The sequence below is a fragment of the Rhinolophus sinicus genome, linkage group LG06 (genome assembly GCF_036562045.2).
Source record: "Rhinolophus sinicus isolate RSC01 linkage group LG06, ASM3656204v1, whole genome shotgun sequence".
Lineage (NCBI taxonomy): Eukaryota > Metazoa > Chordata > Mammalia > Chiroptera > Rhinolophidae > Rhinolophus > Rhinolophus sinicus.
This window is the reverse complement of record NC_133756.1, coordinates 111454247-111482196: the sequence shown is the minus strand read 5'-3', so window position 1 is coordinate 111482196 and position 27950 is coordinate 111454247. Positions and strand designations below refer to the sequence as shown.

The 27950-nt window shown below is 37.2% G+C and overlaps 1 protein-coding gene across 21 annotated transcripts in view; it reads right to left on the bottom strand.

Moving 5' to 3' along the window:
• The window catches only part of DLG2 (discs large MAGUK scaffold protein 2), a 1902684-nt gene that overhangs the window by 274153 nt on the left and 1600581 nt on the right, over positions 1-27950 (bottom strand). For all 21 annotated transcript variants that reach the window (XM_074335659.1, XM_074335660.1, XM_074335661.1 and 18 more), the window contains one exon: positions 21876-21978. In XM_074335659.1, coding sequence (XP_074191760.1) covers positions 21876-21978 — 103 coding nt within the window. The remainder of the gene's footprint in view (positions 1-21875; positions 21979-27950) is intronic.

Genomic DNA, 27950 nt, shown 5'->3' with positions numbered 1-27950 from the left:
AGATTGTATATAAGTAAAACTGCATTTTAAATAGGAGACAGATCCAGAGATTAGTTAATATTTTGAAGAAGGCATCATAAAGACATTCCTTTATTTTAAGAATAAGATTTCCCTGGTGAATCAAATGCCTAATCCTTTATTTCTGCCAATTTCCAGAAGTCTGTTAGCTACGGCTGACTCAAGAAACAATTTTTTTTTAATTAAAACTTATTGGGGTGGCAATGGTTAGTAAAATTACATAGGTTTCAAGTGCACAATTCTGTAATACATCATCTATATATCACATTGTGTGTTCACCACCCAGAGTCAGTTCTCCTTCCATCACAATATATTTGACCCCCTTTACCCTCTTCTGCTATCCCCCCTCCCGCCTTCCCCTCTGGTAACCACTAAACTATTGTCTGTGTCTATGAGTTTTTGTTTTCAAGAAACAATGTTAAGGTGTCCTTACTAAGCCTCTGGTCCTCGAAGGCAGCTGTCTGATGATACCCAGCAGAGCAGGGAAGATCATGATTTAGCAGGGCCATCCTATTCAAGTTTTAATGGCTTTCCAACAAACTCCTGGAGGAAATGGTATCACAAGCTACCATCACCTTGCATTTTGTTTGGAAGATTTCACAGACTGTGTTATGCTAGACTGTGCCATGAGTTTGGGAGTTCAATAGTACTTTTCATGATAAAGATGATGATGAACAGATTAAGTACAGAGATAAAGTATTGTAATGTGGCAACTTCTTAGAAGCTTTGAAAATCTGAGTCAGGGTCTGAGATATGGTTTGACCAAGAAAGTTTTTGGGTTTTTTTTCCTCTTCCCATCCACAAAGTTGACTTTTTGAGAGGCAACCTTCCTGTCTAACCCTGAATGCAAGGCACCCCCATACAGGACTTCCAATAATACCTTCTTACTAGTTTGGGACATCGATTCCCATCCATAGTGTAATTACATACTGATATGTCCCCATTGGTGGAGCTATGTATCATAAGTAACATTTTAGTAATTATACTCAAATAATTACTGGAATTTGGGGCTGGATCTTAATAATTTAGGGTGAATCAAGGTTGTTTCTGTAACTTCATTCTTACAATCACTTGATTTTCAAATTGCTCTCTGGATTAGGAGTTCACAAAGTGTTGTAATGTACCATTACTGCTCTATGTACTCCTTATAAAGTTATAAGGTGACGATGAGTACATAGAGAGGCCCACAGAACCCACAGCCCATCTCATGCCACAGCCCGGGATGCATTAAGTGACTGTTCACTGTGTGAGTTGCAGGGAAAATGTGAATGATTTCATCAATTGTAAAAGGCAAATTTTTCCCCCCACATTTTAAAATCTCTGATTAAGGAATGCATTTTATAGTCAACAGTATCCTATAGTTATGTGTATAATAGGCAGGGTTTTTTTTTTTTTCCCTCTTTTCTTTTTCAATGGAACATGAAATAACACTCTATCTTATATTAGTTGTGTTTTAGATTCAAAGTTAATTATTCCCGGACCCATATCCACTCCTTATTAGAAATTTCTCTCTAGTCAGGCTCACTGGTCCCTATAATATTGCCCTTAACGTTATAGACTTCCTCTCTCTCTAATCCTTCCAGAGTAATAACTCATTTTTAAAAATTGAGTGTCTAGTTGTGCCACATTTCATATTCTTGTAAAGAGTTTCCATTTGTAAAACAGGCATTGTAACTAGTCCAGAGCATTCAGAACAGAAGGTCAGCCAACACTGGCCACGTGTTTGAGCAAACTCCTAACCGTGGATGAGTTGTTTAGGAATGCGAGGCCATTTCTACATGAATGGGAGCAATGCTTCACAACAGTTTATCTAAAATCACAATACTATCTTAATGCCAGGAGCAGATATACAACTGGGCATTGGCTACCAGGTCTCCTAGAACAGGTGCAGAGCTGGGAAAATCAGAGGAGGGGTGATGGTTGGAATGGCAGTTTCCTGCTCTACCACCCCAGCTCCTGGGCACGGAGAGAACTGAGGTCCAGTAGATGTTCAATATACGGTTGTTGCCTGAATGACCACTTCCAGCCGGGCAAAATCAGATTAAAGCAATCTGAATGAGTGGTGCTGACACGAAATGGAAGTCACACATGCCAGCTGCCCTAGAGGGGTGTATAGAGGAGGGAGAAGACTTATGTCACTGAGCTTGCCTTGGTCGTGAGTTTGGATAGGAGTCACTCTCTCCCTGTCTATCAATACTTAGGACATATTATCTTCAAGGCACTATTCTAAGAGCTTTCTAGATATTAACTCATTGCATCTTCATCATAATCTTATAAGATAGCGACCGTTACTATCTGCAATTTACTAATGAGGAGTCTGATGCACTAAGAGGTGAAGTACCTTGCCTAATGTCTCCAGTTAAAAAGTGACAGATTTAGGATTGGAACACAGGAAGTCTGGCTCCAGAATCTGGCTTTGACCACTCCTTTACAATACCTCTTTATTCACCCAGCAGGTGCGCTCTAAATGTTTTAGCCACTATAATCATAGCTCCTTTGAGGCCAGATGTCTGCAGTCCTTCCCAGCTTTGAGGAAAAACAAAATCGACTCTCAGGCTGCAAGAAGTTAGGCTACTAAGCCGTCCCTGTAGGTGTTGGCAGGTAGAAAGGCACACATCCTGGATTTGACTTGGACACGATCCAGGTTTCTGGAAAGACCATTCAGGACTTTACCCCAAACTGCCTGTTCCATTATAGTATTAAAATGACATTCCCCCTCCCTAACCTACACATTTCCAGGCCAGAAAGAACTAATGTTGGGGAAAATGTGTTGACTTTCTTTGTTCTTTTTTGTCTCTGGTATTGTAAACAAGTAGCCTAAAGAAAGCTCCAGGGAAATTCTATAGTTACATGTCAACATCATTCTTCTATCAGAGCGTTTAAAACACTTGTTAAAAAGTCTCCATTTTCTCTCAGTCGCTTGGGATGGTATATTAACACCTTAATAGGACACAGAATCAACAGCAAATACTTTTTTAATTACTGTTACATAGGGGAATTAGTTGGAACACTTAGAGTTGGCAGGTTTGTTTCATAAATTCTCCTGATGTCTTAGGTTCTGACTTAGAAAGGAGATTCACCTTTTTAAATCCCATACCATTACTATATTCTCAATCCAAATGCTGGTTCCTGCATTGTTATTTTTATATTCAGATAGATAAAAAGGCTTTTAATTTGGGCTTGGCCTTGCACAGAAATCAGAAAACCATCCGTCTGTGCACAGCGACAGGATCTGGGCGCTGGTACCTACCACTAACAATATGCCTTCAGTTCCAACAGAGAGGTTAGAAGAAGTTCCCCAAATACAGGATTAGGGTCCAGTATGTAGACAGATGCTGCAGAAAAACATGGTAGTCAAGAAGACCTTGCTTTTTCAGCCTTTGAGAGTGGGAAGTCTTTGTTCCCAGGGCTGGAACCAAGGAAGCACAATAAATGTACTACTGGTTTTCTCTAATTGGATAGAGACAGGAAAGTGCTGTGTGATCCTACCATGGAAAGTAAAGCCATCAGAATTACAACTGAAATACACACAACAAAGTGCTAGGGTATGTTTGCCTGGGCCAAAGATGTGGGTAAGAGATGGAAAATAGGCCCGTGTGGAATCTTGAGAGCAGTTGGCAGCATATAATGTACATTTTACTTCCTTGTGCATTGCTTAGTAAGTTGGCTGTTGGCAAATGGCATTACCAAGTTTTCTTCTGATAAACAATATGGATATTAAGATTAATCTTGGGGGATTTCACTGAATGCTTTCTTTTACAATGACTTATGAGGGAAGCCTATTTGTATCTAGAATTTCTTTGAAACCATGGCAAGGCTGGATTCTACTGTGTTCCTTCTTCTTAGGAAAATGAGAAAAATGAGACTGTGCCTGTTTTGTAATTCTGTTACCAAAAACTGAGGGAAAACATATGTTCTGTGTATTTTTCCAAGGCTATCTTTTGTAAATAAACTGTCATTGTTAATTTTGGGGATGGCTTCTGATTCATTACAAGCAGCAATTTTGCATATTACTATCTCTTAGAATCTTAATTTCTTACATATATCTCCTTCGGTTTTTCAATTTGATTCTTTCACCATCTTGCACGGCTTCTCAACATTCTTCTTTATCAATCATAAACATAATTAATCATAAACATGCCATACATGATTTGGTTGCATCCCTACTTTGTGCCTGACACGACTCTGGTTGCTGAAGATAAACTGATAAATAAGCAGTCAGGGCTCTTGCTCTCATAGGGCTTATTTTCACATGGGAGAAGGAAGGCCATAGGCAAATAAATGAGATAATTTTATGTAGTGATAAACACTATGGAGAAAGAAATTACAGGAGGCTATCATTTTAGTATGTAAAGGTAGCGTGCTATGATGGTCAAGAACACGGAAGGAGACTGGAGTCAGCCCAGAGTTTGAGTCACGGCCCTAACACTTCCCTGCTGTGTGATCAGAGGCAAGTTACTGAGGCTTTCTGTGCCTTAGTTTCTTCAGCTCTGAAATGGGGACAATCTTAGCCCTCATCTGAGAGGCTTGCTTTAAGGATTACATGATTACCTGTGGAGAGCTCTTAGAACCATGTCTACCACCTATGAGGCATGTTGCAACATTAGCTTTCATTATTTCAGTAGTTAATATTTAGTAAGCACTTTCTATGAGCCAGGGATTATGATTATAATGTACCCATCACAATTACCCTATGAAGAAGCTATTGTTAACTGCTCTACACAGATGAGAAATCTGAAGGTTAGAGACGCTAAATAACTTTCACAAGGTCATGCAGCTAGAATGTAACAGAAGCATCGTCTTTCACTTCTGCTGTCTTTAAACGTCTTTCCATCTCTTTTCGTAAGAAGTAAGCTTTGTTTTTTCCAAATATTTACTTTCCAGTGGCTTGGGTATGAGCCCATTCTATCCAAAATCTCATGTTAGTGCCTAGAAAGACAATACATATTTACTGACACTAAAATTCATCCTTCTCAGGTTTCCTCTTTTCCAATTATGATCATTTTTTTCTTTCATCTGTCTTTGTTTTGCTGCTGTTTAAAGTTCAATATTCATTATCTTAGCAACATATTTTATATACATTTGATGTTATTTTATTCAAATAGAATTCATTATCAACCATGTTGGCCTTTAGAGGTGACATATAGTTTTCTGTGGCATTTATGCTTTTTGCATTAAATGCTTTAGTGCAGAGAGCTTTAGAAAGTATTTCCATTTGTGATGCCCCAGATTCTATCCATTTAGTTGAAATTCAAAATCGCTACTATTTTTCTTTTTGTGACCTTTTCAGATGCCTTTTTTCTCTCTTCCTAATCACAGTTCCATTTAACCAAATGACATGCAGAAATTCTCACTTCAGTGGTAATCTACTTTCGTTTTATGTCCAGTTTTAAACCATAATTACTACTCTCTTCCTTCAATTGCTCTGACAATTGGTATGTATTTTATTAAGCAACATCTAGCCAGATTTAAGAAAAGTGCTCTCAGAGCATAGGAGAGTTTTAAAGCCCCAGGGTTTAGCAGTACAATGTAGCTCTGCAGATTCTAAGACTATGCATATAATGTTTCATGAGGCTTTGAAGAGAAAGTGCTATCAAATCTATGAATTTGGCCTAAACTAGTTGTATGACCATGAACTTGTTCTTTCTAAAGAAGTGGGGAATAGGTGAGGACATGGAGGGTGGTAGTTGAGATTAACTGTTGATTGACTCTTGGCCCTACTTGGAGATGTGGTTCTGCAAATCGGCATCTGACTCAAGAGACCACTGTTGGAATTTTGCTTCTGCCCCTTAATTGTGTAACTTCTCAAAGATTTTAATCCTTCATGTGCAAAATGGGGGTAATAATGGTATATAGTGTTTGCAGTTAAATAGTATAACCTAGAGACATATTTAGATGTACTAGGCATAATGATACTTATTATTAGTTGTTACCTACTCTTTCCATGTTTATTTGTGACTAAGTCCTTGAACCTAGTCCATTCCTTAATATGGAGACAATTTATTGTGGTATAAAGCAGAAGCTCTCTTTCTCCTCTACCTGCAACTGTTTACCACTTATTTTTATTATTATCTTTGAGCCAGCGTCAGCTTTTCCACATGGTGCAACACATTTTCAAGATTCATTGACTTAAAAAAATCACTAGCATTCACATCTTCATCGACTAATTGATTGAGTCATTCATCAAATATTTATTGACTACTTACTATGGTCACTCCCCTCCCCATGAAGTCTACAGTCTGTGGCGAGATTGGACATTTGTTTACATCAATTGCAAGACTAAGGGGGAAGTGTAACAATACAAGATACTGAGGTAGCACAGAGGAAGCAGGGTTACTCCACTGGGGATGGAGTGGTACAGCCAGGAAGGCTTCCTGAGGAGAAAATCTCTAGCTTGTTCTTTGAAAAAATAAAATAAAAGAGTTTGTCAAGCAGACAAGTACAGAAGGGAATTCTGGGCAAAGAAATAATTGCTAAGTCACAGAAGACAAAACATCAAAAGCCTATTAGGCAAATGATAGGCAATTTGGTTTCACTAGACTATAAAGTGCAAAGAGAATATATCTGGGTATGTGAGATACATGTACTTTGATGTAAAGTACCTAAGAAAACTATGCCTGCCATACAATGCTCGTAGATACATATAAATTTTACTTTAAAGACCAACCCTCAGTTTATAAAATGAAGTAGATTATATTTTATATTCAGATAGATTTGTATCTACTTTACAGCTTGTTCAATATTCTCAGGCTGTCTGTGAAGTTTTATTATGTTTGGTTTATAATTGGAAAGACAAAGATATAGAATTGCAATGAGGCAACACACAGTGTGAGAGATATACAACAGCTCAGAGAAAAAAACAACTGAAATAATGCATACTGAATATTTCAATACCATCAACATCTACAAAATGATCAAATAAAAGATCAATCAAAAAAATTCCACTTTCTTTGCTTCTAATAAGAAGATTAAAATTTCACTCATCAGAAGACTATTGAAAATGTTTTCTCTTGAATTTACTGGGAGGGAAAAATGTGCTCCTCACTGTAAATAGAACTATCCAAGTTGAAAACACTTGGTATTTCCTCAGTGGTTTGCTCTGCACATGCTCCCAGGCTCCCTCACCCTCACCCTCCACCCCAACTAGCCTCCCATCTTCATTTCTTTGGACTGCATCCGCTGTGTTTTGACGATGATTATGTAGACACTCTCCTTTCATTCTCTCTCACTAATGGTTGCTCAAAGCCCTATTTGTCTGCAAATTTATAGGAAATTGTGTTTCTTTTAAAATGCCCTTTGTATTTCTAAGTGCTAAGTCATAACAGCTAGGAATTATCACTAAGACTCTAACATTCCTCCTTTGCTTCCTGGAAAAAATCTCCTGCAATGAATGACATCTATTTTTAAGAAATTCAAATATTTAAAAGAAAATGAAAACCATTAAAAATTTGGAAAATATAGGGTATTTTTATTTATATTACTAAGAAATTAATCATTTATAAAGAATCTTCTAAGTGACCTTAACTAAAGAGGGATGTATATACGTATTCACTATCACCTAATAAAGAAAGATTATTAAGTAACTTTATGTAAAAATGTCTATTGTATGAAACTAGGTAATTCTTGCACATGTTTCCAAAGAAATGGAGTGGCTTTAACCTTGATTTCAGATCCCATTAGACTTCACTGACCTCTTTTAAGAATATTAAGTGTTCAACATTTTTCTAGGAAAAAACACACATACCAGTTAATGAAGAACACTGCATGAAGATTTCCTTTGAAACTCATGATGTGTTGGTAATTTACACAGCACATTGAGTATTGTGATGGTCGCATTGAAAAAATATCTAATATTTATAAAATTATTTTTGATTTGGGAAAATATCTTAGGCTATGCGGAGCAGATGTAAATGGTAACCCAACTGAGAAATAAACATTTTTTTATTCCTTAATTCCCCAGGTTATGAAGCATCCTCCTGTTAAACATTTTTTCCCTTTTAAATCACTGCAAATAAGAGTATCTATATTCTTCTCTGGTCTTAGTTCCAATGTTTATTTAAATAAATTATTCATTAATTAAATGGCTGTCTCTAAGGGCAAGGGGAAATGAAGTCGATGGAGACAAAGTAGAAATGAGATTTCTCAGTGCAGCTTCTAATACTATTTTGATTTTTGAAACCATGTAATTACATTACTATTTAAAAAAAAATAAAGTCAAAACAATATACCATTAAATGTGTACCTACCAAACAAACACGAATACGCTTTCTTAAAATATATTTCTGTATTAAATTTAGGGGAAGCCCGTTCATCTGTCCTTATTTGGATAAAATAATTATAGAACAGTTTGATGCGGAAGAACATTTGAAGAATAAAGTATGAAGCACGAGAAATAGGATCAGAGGAACCGGGTGCAAGTTCAGCTCACAGCACTTACTTGCCCATGACTATGGGCAAGTCACTTAAATTCACGGGGCTTCACTTTCCTTCGCTATGACTTAGAACGATGATAAGACTACATGTCTAGTTACCTCTTGCAGTTGTTCTGTAGCTCTGATGTGAAAATGCAAAGTCTTAAACTTGTGCTAGTTCACATTTTGTATTTTGTTTAATGTTTCCAAGACGTTCAAAAGTGCACAAAACCGCTATTAGTTTCATTGGGGGGAAAAAAGACTGTTCGCTTAAGTTTTTACTTTCACGCAGCAAACAATCAAAATAAAACTGAGAGTGTTTTTGTCTTTGGCTGCTTGGTCAGCAGTGATGCCAGAATCAGTCCTGGGACCACATATGCTACTCTAAGATCGAATATGTTTTTAGCATGCACAGTCAATGCTTGGGAGCTCCAGGTAACTAACACGCCTTCTAATAGGCACTGAATTGGGGCGAATCTGCTCTGCCACCTACAGTTCAAGAGAAGCTAGCTGCAAGGCATGAATGTTTGTTTAGCTCACTCATTCATCTTACAAATCTTTATTCAATGGCCGCCGTGTACCAGGCACTGTTCTCGGCCTTGAGGACAGAGCGAGCAGTGATCAAAACAGACAAAACTTCATGCCCTCATGGAGTTTACATTCTATGGGAAAATTAACTGATCTTACAGCTTTTTTAGATTCTAACCACACAAACCTTAATCTGAACAGCTTTATTTTATTTATTTATTTATTTATTTATTTATTTATTTATTTATTTATTTATTTATTTTTTCTGTCTGCTAAAACAGCTTCCAACTGTTTTTTTTGTTTTGTTTTGTTTTGGTGGCAGAATCCTTGCTTCATGCATCCAAGTCCAAACGTGAAAAACAATAAAGCCTGCTCTGGTTGGAGAGGAATTAAGGCCAGGGCCCAGGCTGTCCCCTCCCACAGGCTTCCAGCCCTGCTCCTGCAGTTCCTTCACTGGACCCTAGGACTCTTCAGAGAGCAGTTTCCTTGACACTCCCACAGGCATTATCTCCACATCAATTCTGTTGCCTGAAGAATCCCTCAAAAGCCTATATCCACAGTCTCCCAAGGGCATTCTCAAGGTCCTTTCCCCCACCATGAGTCTGCTTCTGTCTCTCTCCGCATAATAACTGCATTATAGGCTTTCTGGTCTTTCTGATAATTCCCTTAACAATGAGAGTTACCATTTATTGAAGATGTGCTGCTTATCAGGAACTGTATTTAGCCCTTTTATGTGAATTGAATAATTTAATCCTCAAAATTGTCCAATGACATGGGTGTGAACCCCCATTTTACAGATAAAGAATGATATTTCAAGAGGTGGAATAATTTATCCAAGGTCACACAGCCGTCAATGGTAGAGCTGGGATTTGAACCATACTGATCTGATTTCACAGTAGGAACTCTTAACTACTGATGCTTCCCAAACACTGTGAAGCCCTTCCACCCTCTCAGGGATAGTTCTGAGTATAATGCAAAGCTCTGAGGAGAGCAGAGGGGAGCCCAGTGTTTACTCAAACAAGCTTGCTGTTGAGGTTGTGATACTATCTGTCATTTATGGATGGCCTGCCACATTCCAGACATTCTACATCCATTTTCTCCAATGCTTCCAGCAACTTTGGAGGTAAACATAATCATCCCTATGCTATAGGTGAAGAATTTCAGGCTCAGAGAGGTTGTCACTCCCTGCCTCACAGGTAGTAAGTAAGTGGTGAGTCCTCTGCCTGCCTTTGTGCCAGTTTGGGGCCACAGCTATTCCCAGAGCTGAACTACAGGCCCAAGACTCTCATATCCTGAAGAGAACAAAAACAACAACAAGTAAAAGAAGAAGACAACACACCTTTCTAGACTGGATCTGCTCCCTGACCCAGGGCCTATTTCAAGCCAGTCCTGTCTCTGTTGTCAATTACATCTGATTATTAGCCTCCCTGATCCTGCCTACCGCGGGCCCTGTCTAGCCTAAAAACACTCCTATCTCGATTTCCCCACGAGACTCATTTTTGTCCGCTCTGTTATCTCTCTCCTTTCTCTCCTGGAGTATATGATACCTTTTCCTCTTTGGATTCTTCATACCACCTTTTTCCCTTCCCATTTTCTCTCCAACACTTTAATCATCATGCAAATCGGGTTCCTTTTCCCTTCTCCTATGAGCATCTGTCTAGTGCAATGGTTGTTCTGAGATCGAATCCTGGTTATACTTTACTGGTTAGCTGTCTGATCTTAGGAAAACCACTAATGCTTTCTGCATCTCAGTTTCCTCATTTGTAAATCAGCAAATGGGCAAAGCAACAGAATCTATGCCACAGGTTTTTGAGAGGCTTAAACAAGTTAACAGATACTGAGATTTTTGTCAGGCACATAGTAAATGTTCCACACAGTCTAGTTTTAATTATTCGCTTTCTTGTAATCATCTCTCTTTCTCTCTCCATCTTTCTTTTTTGCTCATAGATATTTTTTTCTGCTTTAGTTAAATAAAATAAAAAAAAAACATAGAGACTTCATGTAAAATAGATACGTTCTTTCATTGAAGTCATTCATTTATTTTTTTCATCTGGCCTATATTTAGTAAATGCCTACTACGAACTAGGCACTGTGCTAGCGATTGGGTGTAAAGATGAATAAAACATGCTTCTCCCTGAGGGATTTGCCTTGTAACTAGTCAATAATGCTTTGCCAAATTTTTATAGAATGGATGCATTTATGTGTTTTTATAAGCCAATATGTATATCAATTGGTCTTATCACCTACTTTCCCTTTGAGTCCATCTACTTCTCTCCACCTATGCTGCAGTTACTCTGATCTAACCTCTGCCACCTTCAACTTGATGAGCACCTTTCAACTGGTCCTTCCTCTGCCCCCCTGGAACTCTGGCCTATTCTCCATTCAGCAGCCAGATCCATCTTTTGAAAAGCAAATCTGATTCTGCCAGCCTCTGGCTTAAAAACTGTTCAACATGGGTGCTTTTAGGAGAAAGAACCAAATACTTAACAGTCCTGCATAATGTGCCTCTGTTTCCCTCTTTTACCTTCTAATGTACAGTGTTTCTCTCCCTTTCTCGAGTTTGCTTTCAGTCCTTCCATAGCCCCAGCCTCTCTCCTTCCTAGGTGACTGTGCACACCTTTCCCTCCTCTTCCTTACGCCTTCCTCTGCTCTGCTTTGACAAATTAATGCCTACTCACCCCTCAGATTAAAGAAAATGTTATTTCCTAGGGATACCTTCTTGACCCTCTAGGTTAGAGTTTTTTGTTTGTTTTGATTTGGTCTGCTTCAGTGGACTCTAAGAGTATACTTGAGTTTCTAGACTCTAAGTTTCTAGATCCAAGTTCTTTTTTTTTTCTAGATGAGTATCTTAGCTTGTATAATTGACTACTGTGATTTTACCTGGTTAACGACAGGTACACTGGGGAAAGGGTCATGTCTATTTTGCTCATCATTTTATCTCCAAAGTCCAGGGCAGCGCGTCACTCATTGGAAGCATTTAATAAACATTAGATGAATGAAGCTTGAATGAATGAATGTTTGTTCTGCCATTACTTAATTTTTGTAATATGTCAGCAACGCTTTATTAAGAAAGCTAATTACCCTTAGCAGTGGGAATGTGAATATGAGGAAATTGAGAGGGGCCATAAGAAAAGATTATCTTGAACCACAGTGCAGTTTGGATACTTTTGCCTTTTACAGACTTAGTCATTGGCTGTACCAGGAACCCTATTTGGATTAGGGACCTATAAGGCACGTTAAAGATGCATATATTTCCTAGGCTTGGCTTTTCCATTCCAAACTTGCGACTACTTGTGAATCTAAGAATTCAAGATACTGACACTATTTCGTGTCTTTCTGTACCCTTCATTTCCTGAAATTGATTTGTTTTTTCATACTACTTCCTTTTAGCCTCAATAAATCTACTTCCAAGCTTGGTAATTACAATTTAAAACCAGTATTGGAGGGCTCAAATCCTATTGAACACAGAGAGAATGATTTCTACAGATATAGATTTTTTCCCTTTCCACAAATAGATGGAAGCAGAATTTGCATATTTTCAAATGTGTGGAATTAAAAGAGAATATTTAGAAATTACCTGCTTGTAATTATTGTTTTTTTTTTTATGACAACTTTTAATTAGAAGACACAGGAAACTAAATTTCACAGATTGTCAGCTGGAAAGAGCCATAAAAATAATTTCTCTAACCATCTAAATTAACAAACAAGGGAAGCAATGTTCAGAAAAGACATGTTGCTTGGATGTGAAAGCATTGAGACAGAGTTGGGGAAAGGAGAAGGAAGATGCCTCATTACTCATTATTAAATTTGAGGACTAGCTTAAATAGGGGGATATTCAAACAGAAAGGGGGGCAAACTAGACTCAGCACTCAGAATGCATGTATGGTGCTATGTGTTAGACGGAGGTTGGGGAGGAAATAAAAGCAACTAGGAGAAGGCTGAAAAAAAGGATACATTGAGTGAGGGACTATCCCAGGAGATTTTTAGTTCTAGGAGGAGGCAGTAGCTGTTAATGGAATGTGTATGTGTGAGAGAGAGTTGTGGAGAAACACAGGGCTAAGCAATAACAATTCTAGAGTCATGTAAGATTTTATTTAAGTTTCTTTCCTAACACTTTAGTAAAAATTATAATATGCCAACCGGATTAATTAAACTATATTTAATGCAACATTTTTGGAGAAATCTGATATGTGGCAATACAGAATATTACTAAAGATGAATTGATTGATAATAGGTAGATGGATAGATGAGTGGACAGATAGATGGATGGATGGATGGATGGATGGATGACGGTGCTGTAGGAAGAGGTTAAGATGGGGAAGAGAAAACTCATAATATATTTGAACTGTTTATTGAATTTTTAATATTTTAAGATTGATGGTTATTTTTTTAAATTAACAATAATTGCTTATACTTTTAAAGCTCTCTTTTATACATCATTCAACTGTGCTACAGGAACAATAGCAATTAACACTAACAAGTTAGAAATGAAAATGACGTTGTGTGCATGAGAAAGCCTCAGACTCCATTTATGTACATTTTTATAACTCATTTGTGTCCATTTGATCATAATAATCTTATTGAATTAGATTCCTTGGGCTATTTAAGTCATCTGCCATCATGAGCTACTATAGTAAATTAAAAGAATTAAGCAATTTACTAGCTGCTCAGCATGGTAGCTATGACAACTTTTAAAATATTGAACTGCTTTCCTATCTGGATGCTGACTGAGCTTCAGCGTCCCCATCTATGAAACGAAGAAGCTGGACAAGACGATCTTTAAAGATTTTCCAGCTCTTAATTTTCATTTCTCACGATTCTAGTTAAATCACACCATACGAATTAACTTAACTAGACTGTGCATTCATTTCTTCTTAAAGAATAAAAAAAAAATGCAAAGATGTAATGCTAGTGACAACACTTTCAACTAATGGAACTTATGCTTCTATGTTACCTGAGGTTAGGGGTCATGTTTTTAATCTAGAATTTAATAACTGAAGGTTATTCTGATAATATCTTATCCATCCTAACCTTTTTTTAATAGATGAGAACACTGAGACTCATAAAGATAAATAACTACCACAGGTCACACAGCTAAAGTTAGAGTTGGCAGTAGCATACTTCTCTTCTCTCCCCACTCCAGAGTCTTGCATAGTACTTTCCATTCCAAAGCTCATCTTAAATGTTCCCTGATGATGCTGATGAAATTTCTGACCAAGGCCCACAGCTGGCCTGTATGAATCTTGCCTGCACATTTAAGACGCAGTTATGTGCGCTGAGAAAATATTTCAACATGCCACAGCTGCTCATTCATAAGCATAAACTTATGCAGACATTGATTTAAAGAAAGAAATAGAGCTTGCATTATAACTAAGCTTTTCGGATGTCCTACATAGTTTTATTTCTGAGAACCTCCAGGCATAAAAGGTATCTATCGTCTTCACAGGGTAAATTACATATTCATTTCAAGCTCTCATCATATCTTTGACCCTGTAGGGAAATGCACCCTAGTGTCCAACTCTGGTTTAAGCTCAGTGGCTTAATTCTTATCACTCTGCATAAGATCAGAGTTTCACTTAATGCTGAAAAGAATACCTATTAGCTTCAGGTTTCAAAGGAGTGAAAATCATTTTCTTAAATGAACTTCTGCTTGAAAATCAGTAAATTAGTCAAAGCAATTTTATAGTGATGCCTTCCTGACTTTCGTTTGGTTCATAAAGCCATCCATTGGGATGGAGTTCAATCTGACCTCATCCCAACTCACTGCTTCTTTACTCATTTGCAGCGGAGGCCATGATTAAAGACAGTGAAGCTCAGATAGGTTCATTGTCTCATTAATTAAGGACTTTGAGCAAGATTTATGAATTTGCTTGATAACCTGTGCTTAGAGGTACGGGACAGGCAAAGTAGAGGTGGATGCCACACGAACTTCTTAGATCCCCTGCAACCTAGCCTGTCCCTAGTAAAACCGCTGAGACATGATTAATCATGGAGTATACACTTGCCAAAAATCAAACTTGGCAATGCAGCCTCATATGACTTTGCCCAGTACTCCAAGTAGAGGGAATCCCACTTAATATTGACAAATGACAATTTTTGCTGGGTCTGTAAGTATTCTAAAGCAATGCTTCTCAAACTTTAATGTACATACAAAAAAACCTGTGGATCTTGATAAAAATGAAGATTCTGACTTAGTGGACCTGGGTTGGGGCTTGAGATTGTGCATTTCTAACAAGCTCTCAGTTGATATTTATGTTGCTAGTTCATGGACTACTCTTGACTGACCAAGACTCTAGAACAATTAATTTCTTCCCCCGGCTTCCTGTATGGCTTACTTCCTCACTCCTTTTCGGTTTCTGCTGAAATATCATCTTATTAGCAATGCCTTCCCTACCCACCATATATTTCTCTGTCACTATCACCTGTACCTTTCTTCATATTAATATATATAATTTATCACTATCTCACACGTTATATTTATTTATATTGATTCACCACTTTATCATTTCCCTAGAACATTGACTGAGACATAGTAAGTGTTCAGTAACAAATATCTATTAATGAATTAATATATTCATTAACTGTGTGGCCACTCTGCCCTAATTCCATAAACCAGACTACGCTCATGAGTCTTTAGGTAATAATCAACTCTGTCCGTTGAGCTTTCCTTTTAGGAACTCAGGTATTCTGTTAAAGAATAAAAGCTGGAGGAAAACAATCCCCTCCACTGTCTACTCAAGTCCCGGCTGGTGAATGGGGACCACGGTCGACTTCCTCTTTCCCACTTGCAGGCCCTTCTAAGCCCTTGTGGTGTTCCCAACAATGCTGAGTAGTCAGAGTAAAGGCAACAGGATATTGGTGGCTTTCCTCAGAATGGTTTGGCAATTAATTGTCTCTATTTTGTGCTTTATCCAACAATTTATATCGTTCACTTGGTTCTCCTAGTCAATATCTGGTAGTTTATTATTTCAACCCCAGTCAGTGATTTCCCACTAACTATAGGTATTATTACACTAGTGAGAAGGCAACACATAAGGTAAAGATTTGCCCTAATCTGACCCAGAGGAATGTGGTTATTAGATCCTTTTGGATAAATATATGACTTGCATTAGTTTGTAATTAAGCTGTAATCAATACCTTTGTTTATTCATTAGTGGTGTTAAAGTTGAGTTTCAAAACTTTAAAAAAATGTTAGAGCTTTAATCATCTATGTGCTATGTTACACAGCAACAGCTGTAGATTTTCTGCAATTCAGGAGAAAGGGTCGCTGAATTGCAGAAAAGTTTTTGTAACAAAAACACAAATGAAACCAACTAAAAGCTGCATCAATACCAAATGTCCAATCTAGGGATTTACCATTTCTGTATCTAATATCAAACTCTAGGCCATTCATTCAATATTCATTCAACAACTATTTCTTAAGCACCTGCTATTCATATTTGTCAACAAACTGAAGATATTATATTGCACTTCTAAAACAACGGGAGACCCATTTGATAACACTTTAATTAAGCATAGTCAAATCATATCGAGCAAATTAGCAGAGGAGATAAAATGAGTGATAGAAGGGTCCTAGCCTTCTAGAAGCTTACTTGAATGGAGAAATGTACAAACCATGATAAGGGACACACCAGGTGTCTGAATACAGATCTAGGAAGCTCAAAGACTCAATCAACATTGACTTAGCAGATTAAAGATGGCTTCATAATGGAATTGACATCTGAGAGCCTTTATGATAAGTAGGAATCCTACCGGTAGAGAGGGAAAAGAGGGAATTCCATGGAGAGAAACCCACACGAGCAAAGGCTCAGAAACATGACAATTCAGGATCAAGTATGGGAGCAGGGAGAAGCCCTGTGCAGCAGTGGGAGAGAGAAAAAGGATGATGCTGGTGGGTGATGGTGAGGTGACTGGGGAGGGGGTATGAAGGTTGGCTGGGACCATATTGTGAAGGGCAAGTTTGTGCACCGGCAAAATGGGGTCATATATGTTGGAAAAACAATTCTAAAAGGAATGGGTAAAGATGGCAGGGAAGGGTAAGGAAAGAGATATATATATATATATATATATATATATATATATATATATATATATATATATATGTATTTAGGTGGGGAACAGGCATTTTGTTTCCTGTTTTGAAGTAATGTTGGAGTAACTTTACTAATTGAATATAGGTAATTGAAGTTTTTTACAAGAATTAAATTTCCATATGGCTTAAGTAGAATTATTCCTGAAGCAGCAGATATATGATCCTTTTTTAAAAAAAGAGAGAATGCTCCAGATCTCAGGGAGAACTTCAACAGGGAGATAGGAAGCATAAAAGTGGAGATGGAAACCATGAAAAAGAGCAAGTCAGAAATAAAGGATACAATAATGGATATGAAGAATATATTATGGAATCAACAGATTACATGAAACAGAGGATCCAACCAGCGATGTAGAAGATAAGGTAGCAGAAAACACCCAACCAGAATAGCAAAAAGAAAAAAGAATACAAAAAATTGAGGACAGCTTAAGGGGCCTCTGGGACAATATCAAGCATACCTACATTCGTATTATAGGGGTACCAGAAGGAGAAGAGAGCAAGGAATTGAAAACCTATTTGAAGAAACAATGATTTGAAGAAATAATAACAGAAAACTTCCCTAACCTGGTGAAGGAAATGGACATACAAGCCCAGGAAACACAGAGAGTCCCAAACAAGATAAACCCAGAAAGGCCAATACCAAGACACATCATAATTAAAATGCCAAATGTTAAAGACAAAGAGAGAATCTTAAAAGCAGCAAGAGAAAAGCAGTTAGTTACCTACAAGGGAACCCCATTAGACTTGCAGCTGATTTCTCAACAGAAACTTTGCAGGCAAGAAGGGATTGGCAGGAAATATTCCAAGTGATGAAAAGCCAGGACCTACAACCAAGATTACTCTACCCAGCAAAGCTATCATTTAGAATTGAAGGACAGATAAGGAACTTTCCATACAACAAAAAGCTGAAGGAGTTCATCACCACCAATCCAGTGTTACAAGGAATCTTAGAGGGACTTCTTTAAGATGGGAGGGGGGTTAAGGATGGTTAAATGGGGAAGAAATGAAGAAATACCAATTGGTTGTTACACAGTAGTCATGGGGATGAAGGGTATAGCATAAGGAATATAGTCAATAATATTGTAATAACCAGGTATGGTGGCAGATAGGTACTAGATCTATCAGGGTGATCGATGGGAATGGGGTTGGGGGCAGGGTGAAAAAGGTGAAGGTATTAATCAACAATTAATTACAACAATGTTGTGAAGATCATGTAAGGTGCCAGATGGACACTGGACTTATCAGGGGGATCACGTCATAGACTGTGTAGATGCCTGACTAATGCGCTATACACCTGAAGCTGAAGTAGAATAATATTGAGTGTCAACTATAACTAACTATATAGATATATATAGTCACGGGACGTGGAGTACAACATAGGGAAGGTAGTCAATGGAATTGTAACAGCTATATAAGATGTCAGAGGGGTAGTAGCTTGGGGGGTGGGTTATCACTTTATGAGGGGTGTAAATGTCTATTACATTGCTTTGTACACCTGAAACTAATGAAAAAAGAGAGAGAAAATAACTTCATTATTTTCTTCCTATTATTAATGTAATGCATGTTAATTTCAAAGTAAGCATGTGGTACAAATTGGATTAAAAAAATGGTAAAAATGAATCATAATCACATCACCATAAAGAAACATTGTTTGTATGTGACTCTTCAAATTTGTCTTTAATCCCATCACCTAGAACTAGACATTGAGTAAGACTCACGGTGGACAGAGTAATCAGACAATTGGTGCCCAGGTCTGAATTAAGCAGAAGTGAGTATAACAACGTTGGCCTTACTTTAGGCAGTGAAATTTACCAAGGAAGACATTTATTGCTACATTATGATATTTATAAATTATTTATAATTATTTCACAAAATGTGCTAAGTACTATGAAAAACAGTTGGAAATGTTTTTTTTTTTTGCAACACCCACTTGTTTAGCACTTATTCTCTGCTTTGAAGCAAAAATGAAAAACTGCAAGTAGTAAAAATGCATCTCTTCAATCTTCCATTACCTTCAAGTGGAAATTTAAATACTAAAAAATGGTAAACTTTTATTCATTGGTTCAGCAAATTCTTTAAGAAATACCAATTATAGCACAACACTGAAGATAGATTTATCAGTGAACAAAATATAGGTTTTGTGTCTGCATGAATGGAGCTCACAATCTTATGTACTTTAGCAAGATATTTTTTCTCCATCTTCTCCAGAATAGAAATCTCACCCATTTTTCAAGGTCTGGCTCCATTCTATCAATTCCATGAAGTTCTTTTTGCATTGTTCTGGCTCCTGCAGGTTTATCCCTTCTCTGACATTTCATAATTCTTAGAGATGGTGCCATTATCAGACAATTTTGGTCCTATACCATCAGGAACTGATCTCTATTAAATGCATCTTAATCCTTTCTGCTCAATAAGTTAAAAAATTATTTAAAGACAAAGACTTGGCATGGGGTAAGAACAAAACTTTCTGAATGAATATCTAGAAACACTGAACAAGGCATCTAGAATATTTTTGGTAAAAGCATTTGAATGTAAATAAAACAACTTATTTTACTGTAAGTATGGTTCTTGACAACCAAAAGAGATGTCAATAAAATATGTCTTAGCACGGACACCTCACAATACTGTTGCAAATAAAAGGGACTTGGTGAGAATTTCCCAATGGAATTTCATGACATACTTTTCTTTTCACTTGTTATTTTAAAGGCTGAAGGAATTCATCACCACTTACATGATCTTATTTTAAAGACAAATTGTTCATTATTTCCTAAAGATGTTGTACTTTAAATGTCCCTAAATGATCTAAACAACAATCCAATCAGTTTTCCATTTCAAACAATAGTTAAATTAAGGCTTAGTTGCACATTAAATTTGCAAATAGGGAAAATGATTGTTTGATGTTGCATGACCACATCCACTGATTTAAATCTGTAACAAATTAGAATACAGTTAGACTAATAGGGGAGTCATTCTGTGAATCTGATCTGTACTTTGGCATTCTGAAAAAAGCTTGTTGTTGTTACTTACAAGTTTCTTTAGAAGCACCTTAAAATTGATTTATATGATTTATAAGACATGCTTTGAACAGTACAGCACAATATCCAAATTAATGAAGTACAGCACAGTATCCAAATTAATGAAGTACAGCACAATATCCAAATTAAGTATATTGCTTAAAGGAAACTAAATGGTAAGGAAACTTAAGATGAAGATTTATGCTGATAGAACTAGGACAGGCTTGTCCTTTATTGCAGCATTTAAGGCTGGAAAGCATTCTGTTGATGGTCACTTGAACGGCTTTCTGTACTGCCAACAGCTTCTAATTGGTATAACTATAGTTTTGACCATCTTACTAGTCTACAGAATCGTTTGAGCTGAAAAATTTTCAGAAATGGGAAAACAGGCAGGGATATTTATGTCATATGCCAGGTTATGGTGAAGGGCATAGAGTTTGAGATGGAAAGAAAACAGCTGTCGAGGAAATGGAAGAATCCCATGAAAAAGTTTATGCAAAGTAGAATTTGTTCATCAAATTCTGCTGACCCATACCTTTTCATTTTCTGTTTTACAGTGGATACTTTGGAGCCATGTATTCATATTAGAAGACATATCTTCTAATTTTTAAGTAGTAGGAGAACTTCCAATAACTGTCTGAGAAGAACATGTTCCCTTGGTGTTGTCACCATTCCTCTTTGACAGTCACATATCCCCTCCTTGCCAGCTCTCTAGCCACATCTGGACTAGGGCAATAGGAGAAGGCACTTAATCATTTTTTTCTGTTGCTAAAACCATTGCAAATTCTAGTCAGGCAAAGTGAAAGTAATGTACCAAAACACATGTAGCAGAATGTTTTCTCTACTCTCATGTAAAATATGTGATTGGCCACCATTAATGGTAAAACCTAAGATGTGACAGGAAAGACACAAACCTGTCTTTCAAACAACAGTAAGCCAATTGACATTAAAAATTATTTGAAAAGCCAAAGAAGCTCTATATACCCACTTACACAAAAGGTCTTCCTTGAAGGTATCTTGTATTTTCCTATTTGGCTGTTTCATACTTCTCTCCGCTAGCCATGTATTCCAAAAGCAATTAACTACACTTCTTGAAGACAAAAGCCATACTCCTCTTTTTTTTTTTTTTTTGTAGAAAGTCTAGCCCACAGTGTGCTTAACTATATTTCATTATCAAAAGTATACAAATTTGCTAAGAAATCAACTACACGAAAGATAACATCCCACTGGTCTCATTGAACCTCATTTTGAGCACAGAAACAGATGTTGAAACAAACCAAAGATTAGTGTATGACTAATCCAATTTATGACCTCTCACCAAGTCTCAGGGTTTGTAGTGATGTATTTCAAATAAGCGATAGTGTAGCAAAAAGGGTGAAACATAAAAATCCATATCAAGGGTATCCAAAAACCACGTTAGTGGTAATAAAAGTTAATGCCTCAAGGAGACAATGTGGTCTACTGATCTATTTCTGTGGATGAAATCTCTCCCCATTGCTTCCTAAACCTTAATTATTTTCATAGTATCCAATGCTGACCAAAAGTGTGTACCAGATAACAATAAAAATGAAATAAAGTTGATTCTAGCTGCTATTTATTTGAACTCATATTTCAAACAGGGTTTCTTTCTAACTGCTGTTGGAACAGTAACGGGAACAAAGCCTCATGTTCATGGGACATGAAACATTGATTTTGCAAAATAGGCCGTTTTCAACAACCTTGTTGGTGGTGACTGGTTAATACAGGTGACGAGAAATGTGGGTACACATTCACACCGCATATATGAAAACAATAGAAGTTCAGGATCTCACTGACCTTCCGGTTGGTATTGTGCTATAATTGTCACCGTCTGTCCAGCCCCCTTTAGTGCAGCAGCAGCCTGTTCATGGGATGCCCCACGGAGGTCAATGCCATTAACCTGAAAGACAGGAAGCCAGAGAATTTTGGTGTTTCACAAGGCATATTATTCAGATAGACAGAATCAAAAAAGGTTCCCAAAATGGAGAGGCTAAGATTACATCACCTGCCTCAAAACCCCTCATGTTCTACCCAGGCCTTTGAGTGTTAACTGATAGGTTCCATGCTCTTGAGAACTTCTAGTTAGCAGACACATGAAATTTCGTCTTGTGGGGTTTGTGCTGTGGTTTGACTGGGTTAAAACTTTTTTGTCTACTACCCACATTCCCAGGGATTGTAGTGTGTGCATTTAATATGCCTCTGTGAGCTTCCTAAATTTCTGGGGTAGATTGAAGCCTTCAAAATTAGAGGAAAAACAGGACAATAAAGAGAGACACATGTAATGTGCACAGACGAGTATGTGCTGACAGATTAATATATTCAGATGAGGTTCTGGGGAGACTGAATGGAATAGGGCTGGCTGCCTGCCAAATCCCTGTCTTTGGTCCGACGCCTGGTCCTGTCATCCTGAGCTTGGTTAGATAGCCCTGAGCCTTGTTCCAAAATAAACTTGACTGCCCCATTTCTCATGCACAATTCCGGCATGAATTCTGACAAAATAAAATAAAGAATGTCTGGAGTTTATGTTGCTGTTCCTAACTCCCATTTTGGGGCCCGTGCCAGAAGAGAAACAGAACATCTAAAAAACAAGCACAAAACTCTGCCAAGAGGGAAAAATTTTTCTGAAGTCAAACTTAATGAGAAGCAAAAGCTAAAATCTTTCTCCAATCAATCAATATAAGTCAACACAAGATAATTACTGATTGCTTTTCAATGACACAGCTCTCTTTCTGCCCCGGGAAAGGGAGGATGAGTAAGGAACAAAGGTGAACAAGATAAGCCCTAGGAAGCTTTCCTGCTTCGACTGAATACACAGTAAGTCCAGTTTTCTAACCTATGTGGAGCTAGGTTTTTGCAGATGATATTAGAACTCTGCTTCCTTTTATTTACAGGGAAGGTGGCTACAGCCCATGAAAAAGAATAAAATAACTGATCGGTTTATCTACACATAAAATATAGAATCTTATCTGGCCTTTCATCAATCCTCTTTGACAATGAAATTGGGGGTGAGGATGGGGGTGGTGGTTACTGCTTTTTCCCTGTCAGGCCTGGAACATCAATTCTACATCCTGGTCCTCTCATAATAACCTTGTGAAAGTCTCCTTATTCACTTCTATACATTTCCTGGCCTCTTCCCTGGCTTTCTATTCTGGTGAGCTCCTTACTGAAAGCACTGATTACACACAGTAAATTGGGAAGTCCACTAAGCTAGGCTTGGTCTGGCTGTGCCACTCACTACCCAAGTGTCGCTTAAGCCTCAGTTCTCTCCTGCCTCTTTGAGTTAGACTCGAAGAGCTCCTTGAGTCTCATAGCCCCTCTGAACTATAAAATCTCAGATCTGCTCCTTGGTAGATGGCAGTCATTTCAGAGACTGTCCAGGCATTGATGAGTCAGAAGTATGACTCAGAGAGCCGGAAGAGACAGGAAAAGTAATTTGATCTAGGCTCTTGCCTGCAGTAAACTGAATGCACAAATGCCAGGGACCAAATAATCTCTTGTCAAACAATTTGAGTTCGCTTTTCATTAAAAAAAATAATATGTGATTAAGGAAAATGCAGTCTAATGGTTCAGAAAAGTATATAAGGAAAAGTAAAAAGTCCCTCCACCATCTGCACTTCTGTGGGAATCACTGTTAGCAGTTTCTTGCGTACACTTTATAGAAATCTACTATAGCACATGTAAGCACAGTGCTTTATTTCTGTTTCTCTATTTTAATACACTATTGCCTTTTAATTTAAATGAAGAGGATCATATCATGTATAAAATTCTATAACTTATTTTTGTTTTGCTTTTTATTTAACCATGTATCTTACACATCTTCCAGGTCAGCTTATATCATTCTATCTTTTTAATGGTAGCCTATTCCATGATACGGATACACCAGAGTGTATTCAATACGATCCCTATTGATGTAGTTAGGGTTGTGTCTGCTTTTTGCTACCGCAAACACTTATGCATGTGTTTCTAAAGGATAAATTCCCTGGAAATATACTTCCTAGGTCAAACATACATTATTTATTTCTTTTGATTTGCTATTGCACATTTTAAAAATGACTATTCACTACACAAATAGGAACTAATAAACAAGGAAACAAAAACAGGCTATAATCTCATTGCCCAGATAATGTATTGATATAAAACTTAAATTAATTTGTGTACATAATGCATACATGAAAGTTAAAGCAACATAAAAAGGCATTAAAATGGAAGGTTCCTCCTACCTCATATTATTCTCTCCAAAGTAACCATGTTGATGGTGCTTGTATGTACTACCAATTATTTTTGTTATGAATATAGCAGGTTTATGAAATTATGAATAATTTAAAACTTTTATACAAATAAGATCATATTTTCTACATTGTTTTATACCTTGATTTTTTTCCCCACTTACTAATATATCTTAGAGTGCTTTCTTCATTCACATATTCCTATACATTGTCTCATTTTTTTAAACAACTGTGCAATGTTCTATTATTCAACATAAAACCATTTATTTTACCAGTGCATGGTCGATGGATCTTTAGGTTGCTTCAGTATTTTGCTATTGTAAATAATACTGTAATAAATATCGTCTAACAATAACTTGTTGGATAAAGGGTGTGAGTGTTAAATCTTGATAGCTATTGCCAAGTTCCCTCCCAAAATGTAGCATTCTTTTACACTCCTACAAATAATATATTATTGGCTACTTCCTTACACTCATAAAAACTGCATATACCCCAACATTTGACCTTTGCTATTCTGATAGGTAGAAATTGTATTTTTAAATTTTGCATTTTTCCAGTTACGAGGTTAAGTTTCTTTTTATATATTTGTTGGTTATTTAAATTTCTTTTTGCCTAAAATGCCTGTTTACTTATTTTGCTTAATTTTTATTTGGATAGTTTGTCCTTTTTAAATTGTATCTGCATATTAAAAATATTAGTGTTCCATCTCAGATAACTATTGCAAATACACTTACTAGTTTGGTATTTGTATTTTGTATTATTATATTTTAACTTTCCCTTGTATGATATTTCTTGCCAATCAGAACTTTAAATGTTTCATATAGGCATATTTATCACTTTTTTTCCTCTTCAGCTTTTGAGTTTTATATTATATCTTCCTTACTCCAATATATTTAACAAATTACCCACTGTTTTCTTCTAGTACAACCATAGTTTAATTTTTAGCCACTTAATCTTTGATCTACTGGAATATATTTCGGTGTTTGATGCAAGACCCAGGTAAACAACCCACTCTTCCTTGGACTTTTCTAGCATCAAATTTCTACAACTTTCAATATTCTAATTATCCTCTAAAATTTTCTCAGTTAGTGTACTAAGAGAACATGGAAAAGTGAGAAGAAACAACAGATTTGAACTTAGAACTGGGTTTCAATCCTGAATCCACCAGCTTTACCTAAGTAACTTGGGAAAGTTACTTAACTTCTCTGAACCTTTACAGGTTTCCTTACCTGGAAAATGGGTATAATACCTACCCATCAAGGCTGTTACATGAAATAAATGAGACAAAATTGGAAAGCCCTTAACACAGAGCCTGGTACAAATAGGCATTCAGCAAATAGTATCTATTATTATTGTGATTATTTCTTCAGAGAGCTGTGGTTATAAGAGCTGAAATAAAATCTAATGGAAATTAACCAATACATAATATAGTATGTGGGTTACTTCATGTCCCCCTGCCTTCCCTCCTAGGAACACAGAAATTCAGTACTGGAAGAGCCTTAAAAACTTAATCACTCAGCACTCACACATCAGAGATGACCCCCATAAGGGAAGGGACTTGCCCAAAGTCATGTCAGAATTAGCCCAGAGTCAGGACCAGCCAGGGCTTCTCTTGCCCAGCCCAGACCTTTCTGTGCTGTAGATGATGTGCCTGACCATAGCTTGTGTCCCACTGGGCAGTAATAACCAACCCTTGTTCATGCTAGGCCTAATTCTACATGGGTCTCTACATTTGTAGAACACTTGATGCTGCTATTATCCTGAGGAATACCACATAGCCTGTGTATCTGTGGATTTCCCTTCAGGTTTTTAGCACACATGCTTTCTTCCAGTGTTTCAAACTTTTCAAGGTCCCTTCGATTCTTATTTCTATCCCTGAGGTTTAAGGCTTTATCGGTAATCTTTTCTCAAATACCATTTTCAGAGGTATTCAAAAACAGTTTTCATCATTGATATGACATTTTAAAACACCAAGTGTGACACAGACTCATATATTTATTATTTCTATTTTTCTGCTTCCGTTTGAATTTTCTCTTCTTGAGGCATTATAGACCAACTTATAATGATCAGATCATGTAGGGCTGAAACAAAAGGCTTTGGGCAGGCTAGAAAAATTCCATCTATTGCCATCTCCTTATGTATACAACAGTCACGGGATCATAGAAAAAAATAAATTCTATTTGTTATGATATCCTTTTCACAACCATGGATAGAAAGTCTAGAACTTCTTGTTGATTCAAGCAGTTGAAGGTTTTTTTTTTTCAGATGCTGATGTGAATGAAGGTAAATGGTATATCACGTCCAGAGTCAACATTTTTTCTTTTTGTTTTTAAAAGATGAGCATTATGTTTGCTACTTCGGCCACTAGGGTCCCTGGTCTGGGGTTCCAGGGGTTCCCTAAATACATAATTCTATGTTTGCCAGAAATATTTATCTATTTCTTAGACTTATAGAAACAGTAATATCAGAATGAAAGAATGTCAGAAAGGGGAGAGCCTATGCGATCCTCTTCAATCCCTGAGGTAAACAATTAACCTGATTCAAGCACATTATTCTTATACCCTCGTCCCTCACCGGTTGATCTTTTTCATTTCTCCGATTCAGGTATTTCTGCATCCTTGCACATGCTATTTTACTCATATAGAACATAATTTTTCATCTCTCCCTCACCTGGAAAACTGCTCTCAGTTCTTAAAGATTCAATCTGAATGGACTGGTGGCATGTGCTTCCTTGTAAACTCCTAAAGGTAGGAGCTTGTCGTACTGGAACTTGTATCCCTAGCATAGTGCCTGGCAAGTGGGAGATGCATGATAAGTGAAGAGGTGAGTGAACAGCAAGCTAGTGAGTGAAAATTCCATTCATGCTACATTGTCCCAGGCCGATGGTCATATAAGCTTTATGTGAGCCTGGCTTCACACTGACGAAGAGCTTACTGTCTTTCAGGGAAATCCATTCCACTTGGGGTCAGCTCTAGTGATACAAAAAGTTCTTTGTGTTGAATCTAAATCATCTGCCCTCTGAGGGTTCAGAAAACATTTCTTCTTTTCTTTGATTTCTTCTCTTATGTGGTCCTCTTCTACTATTTGAAGACAATTTTCTCTTTTTCAGGTTAAATTACCTCACTCCCTTCCCTATCCCTTCATATCATTCTCACTAAGTGACAATTTGCCTCCAGGGACAGAGAACTTCCTCCTTCTCTGGTCTGTCCATTCCATTTTGGGATGGCTCTTGTGAGTGTTATTGTTAGCATCTTGATTTTATTTAACACCTCATCAGACTCAGTGGAGTGCATACGAGGTCAGTTATGGCAACATGGCAGTTCACTTTTAGCTATTACCTTTTAATGTGCTCCTAGTGCAGTATCTAGAGCTAAACACAGTGCTGATACAAATTCTGTTTCTTTAAAATATCCGTTTTAGTAATTTCCTCTTCCAATTCAAGGGAGGGAGTGAACCAGAGTGACACACAGCCATTGTCAAGCAATTTATTATGCAGTAGAGGACAATGACAGGTAAACACACACAATTAAAAGTGCCTGGTGGTAAGTGATATGACAAGAAAAGATCAAGGCCACTGTGAGCTGTGCCCTCCTAAAAAAAATAAAGAAAGAAAGAAAAGAAAAGCTCAGAATGCTTTGGGACCCAG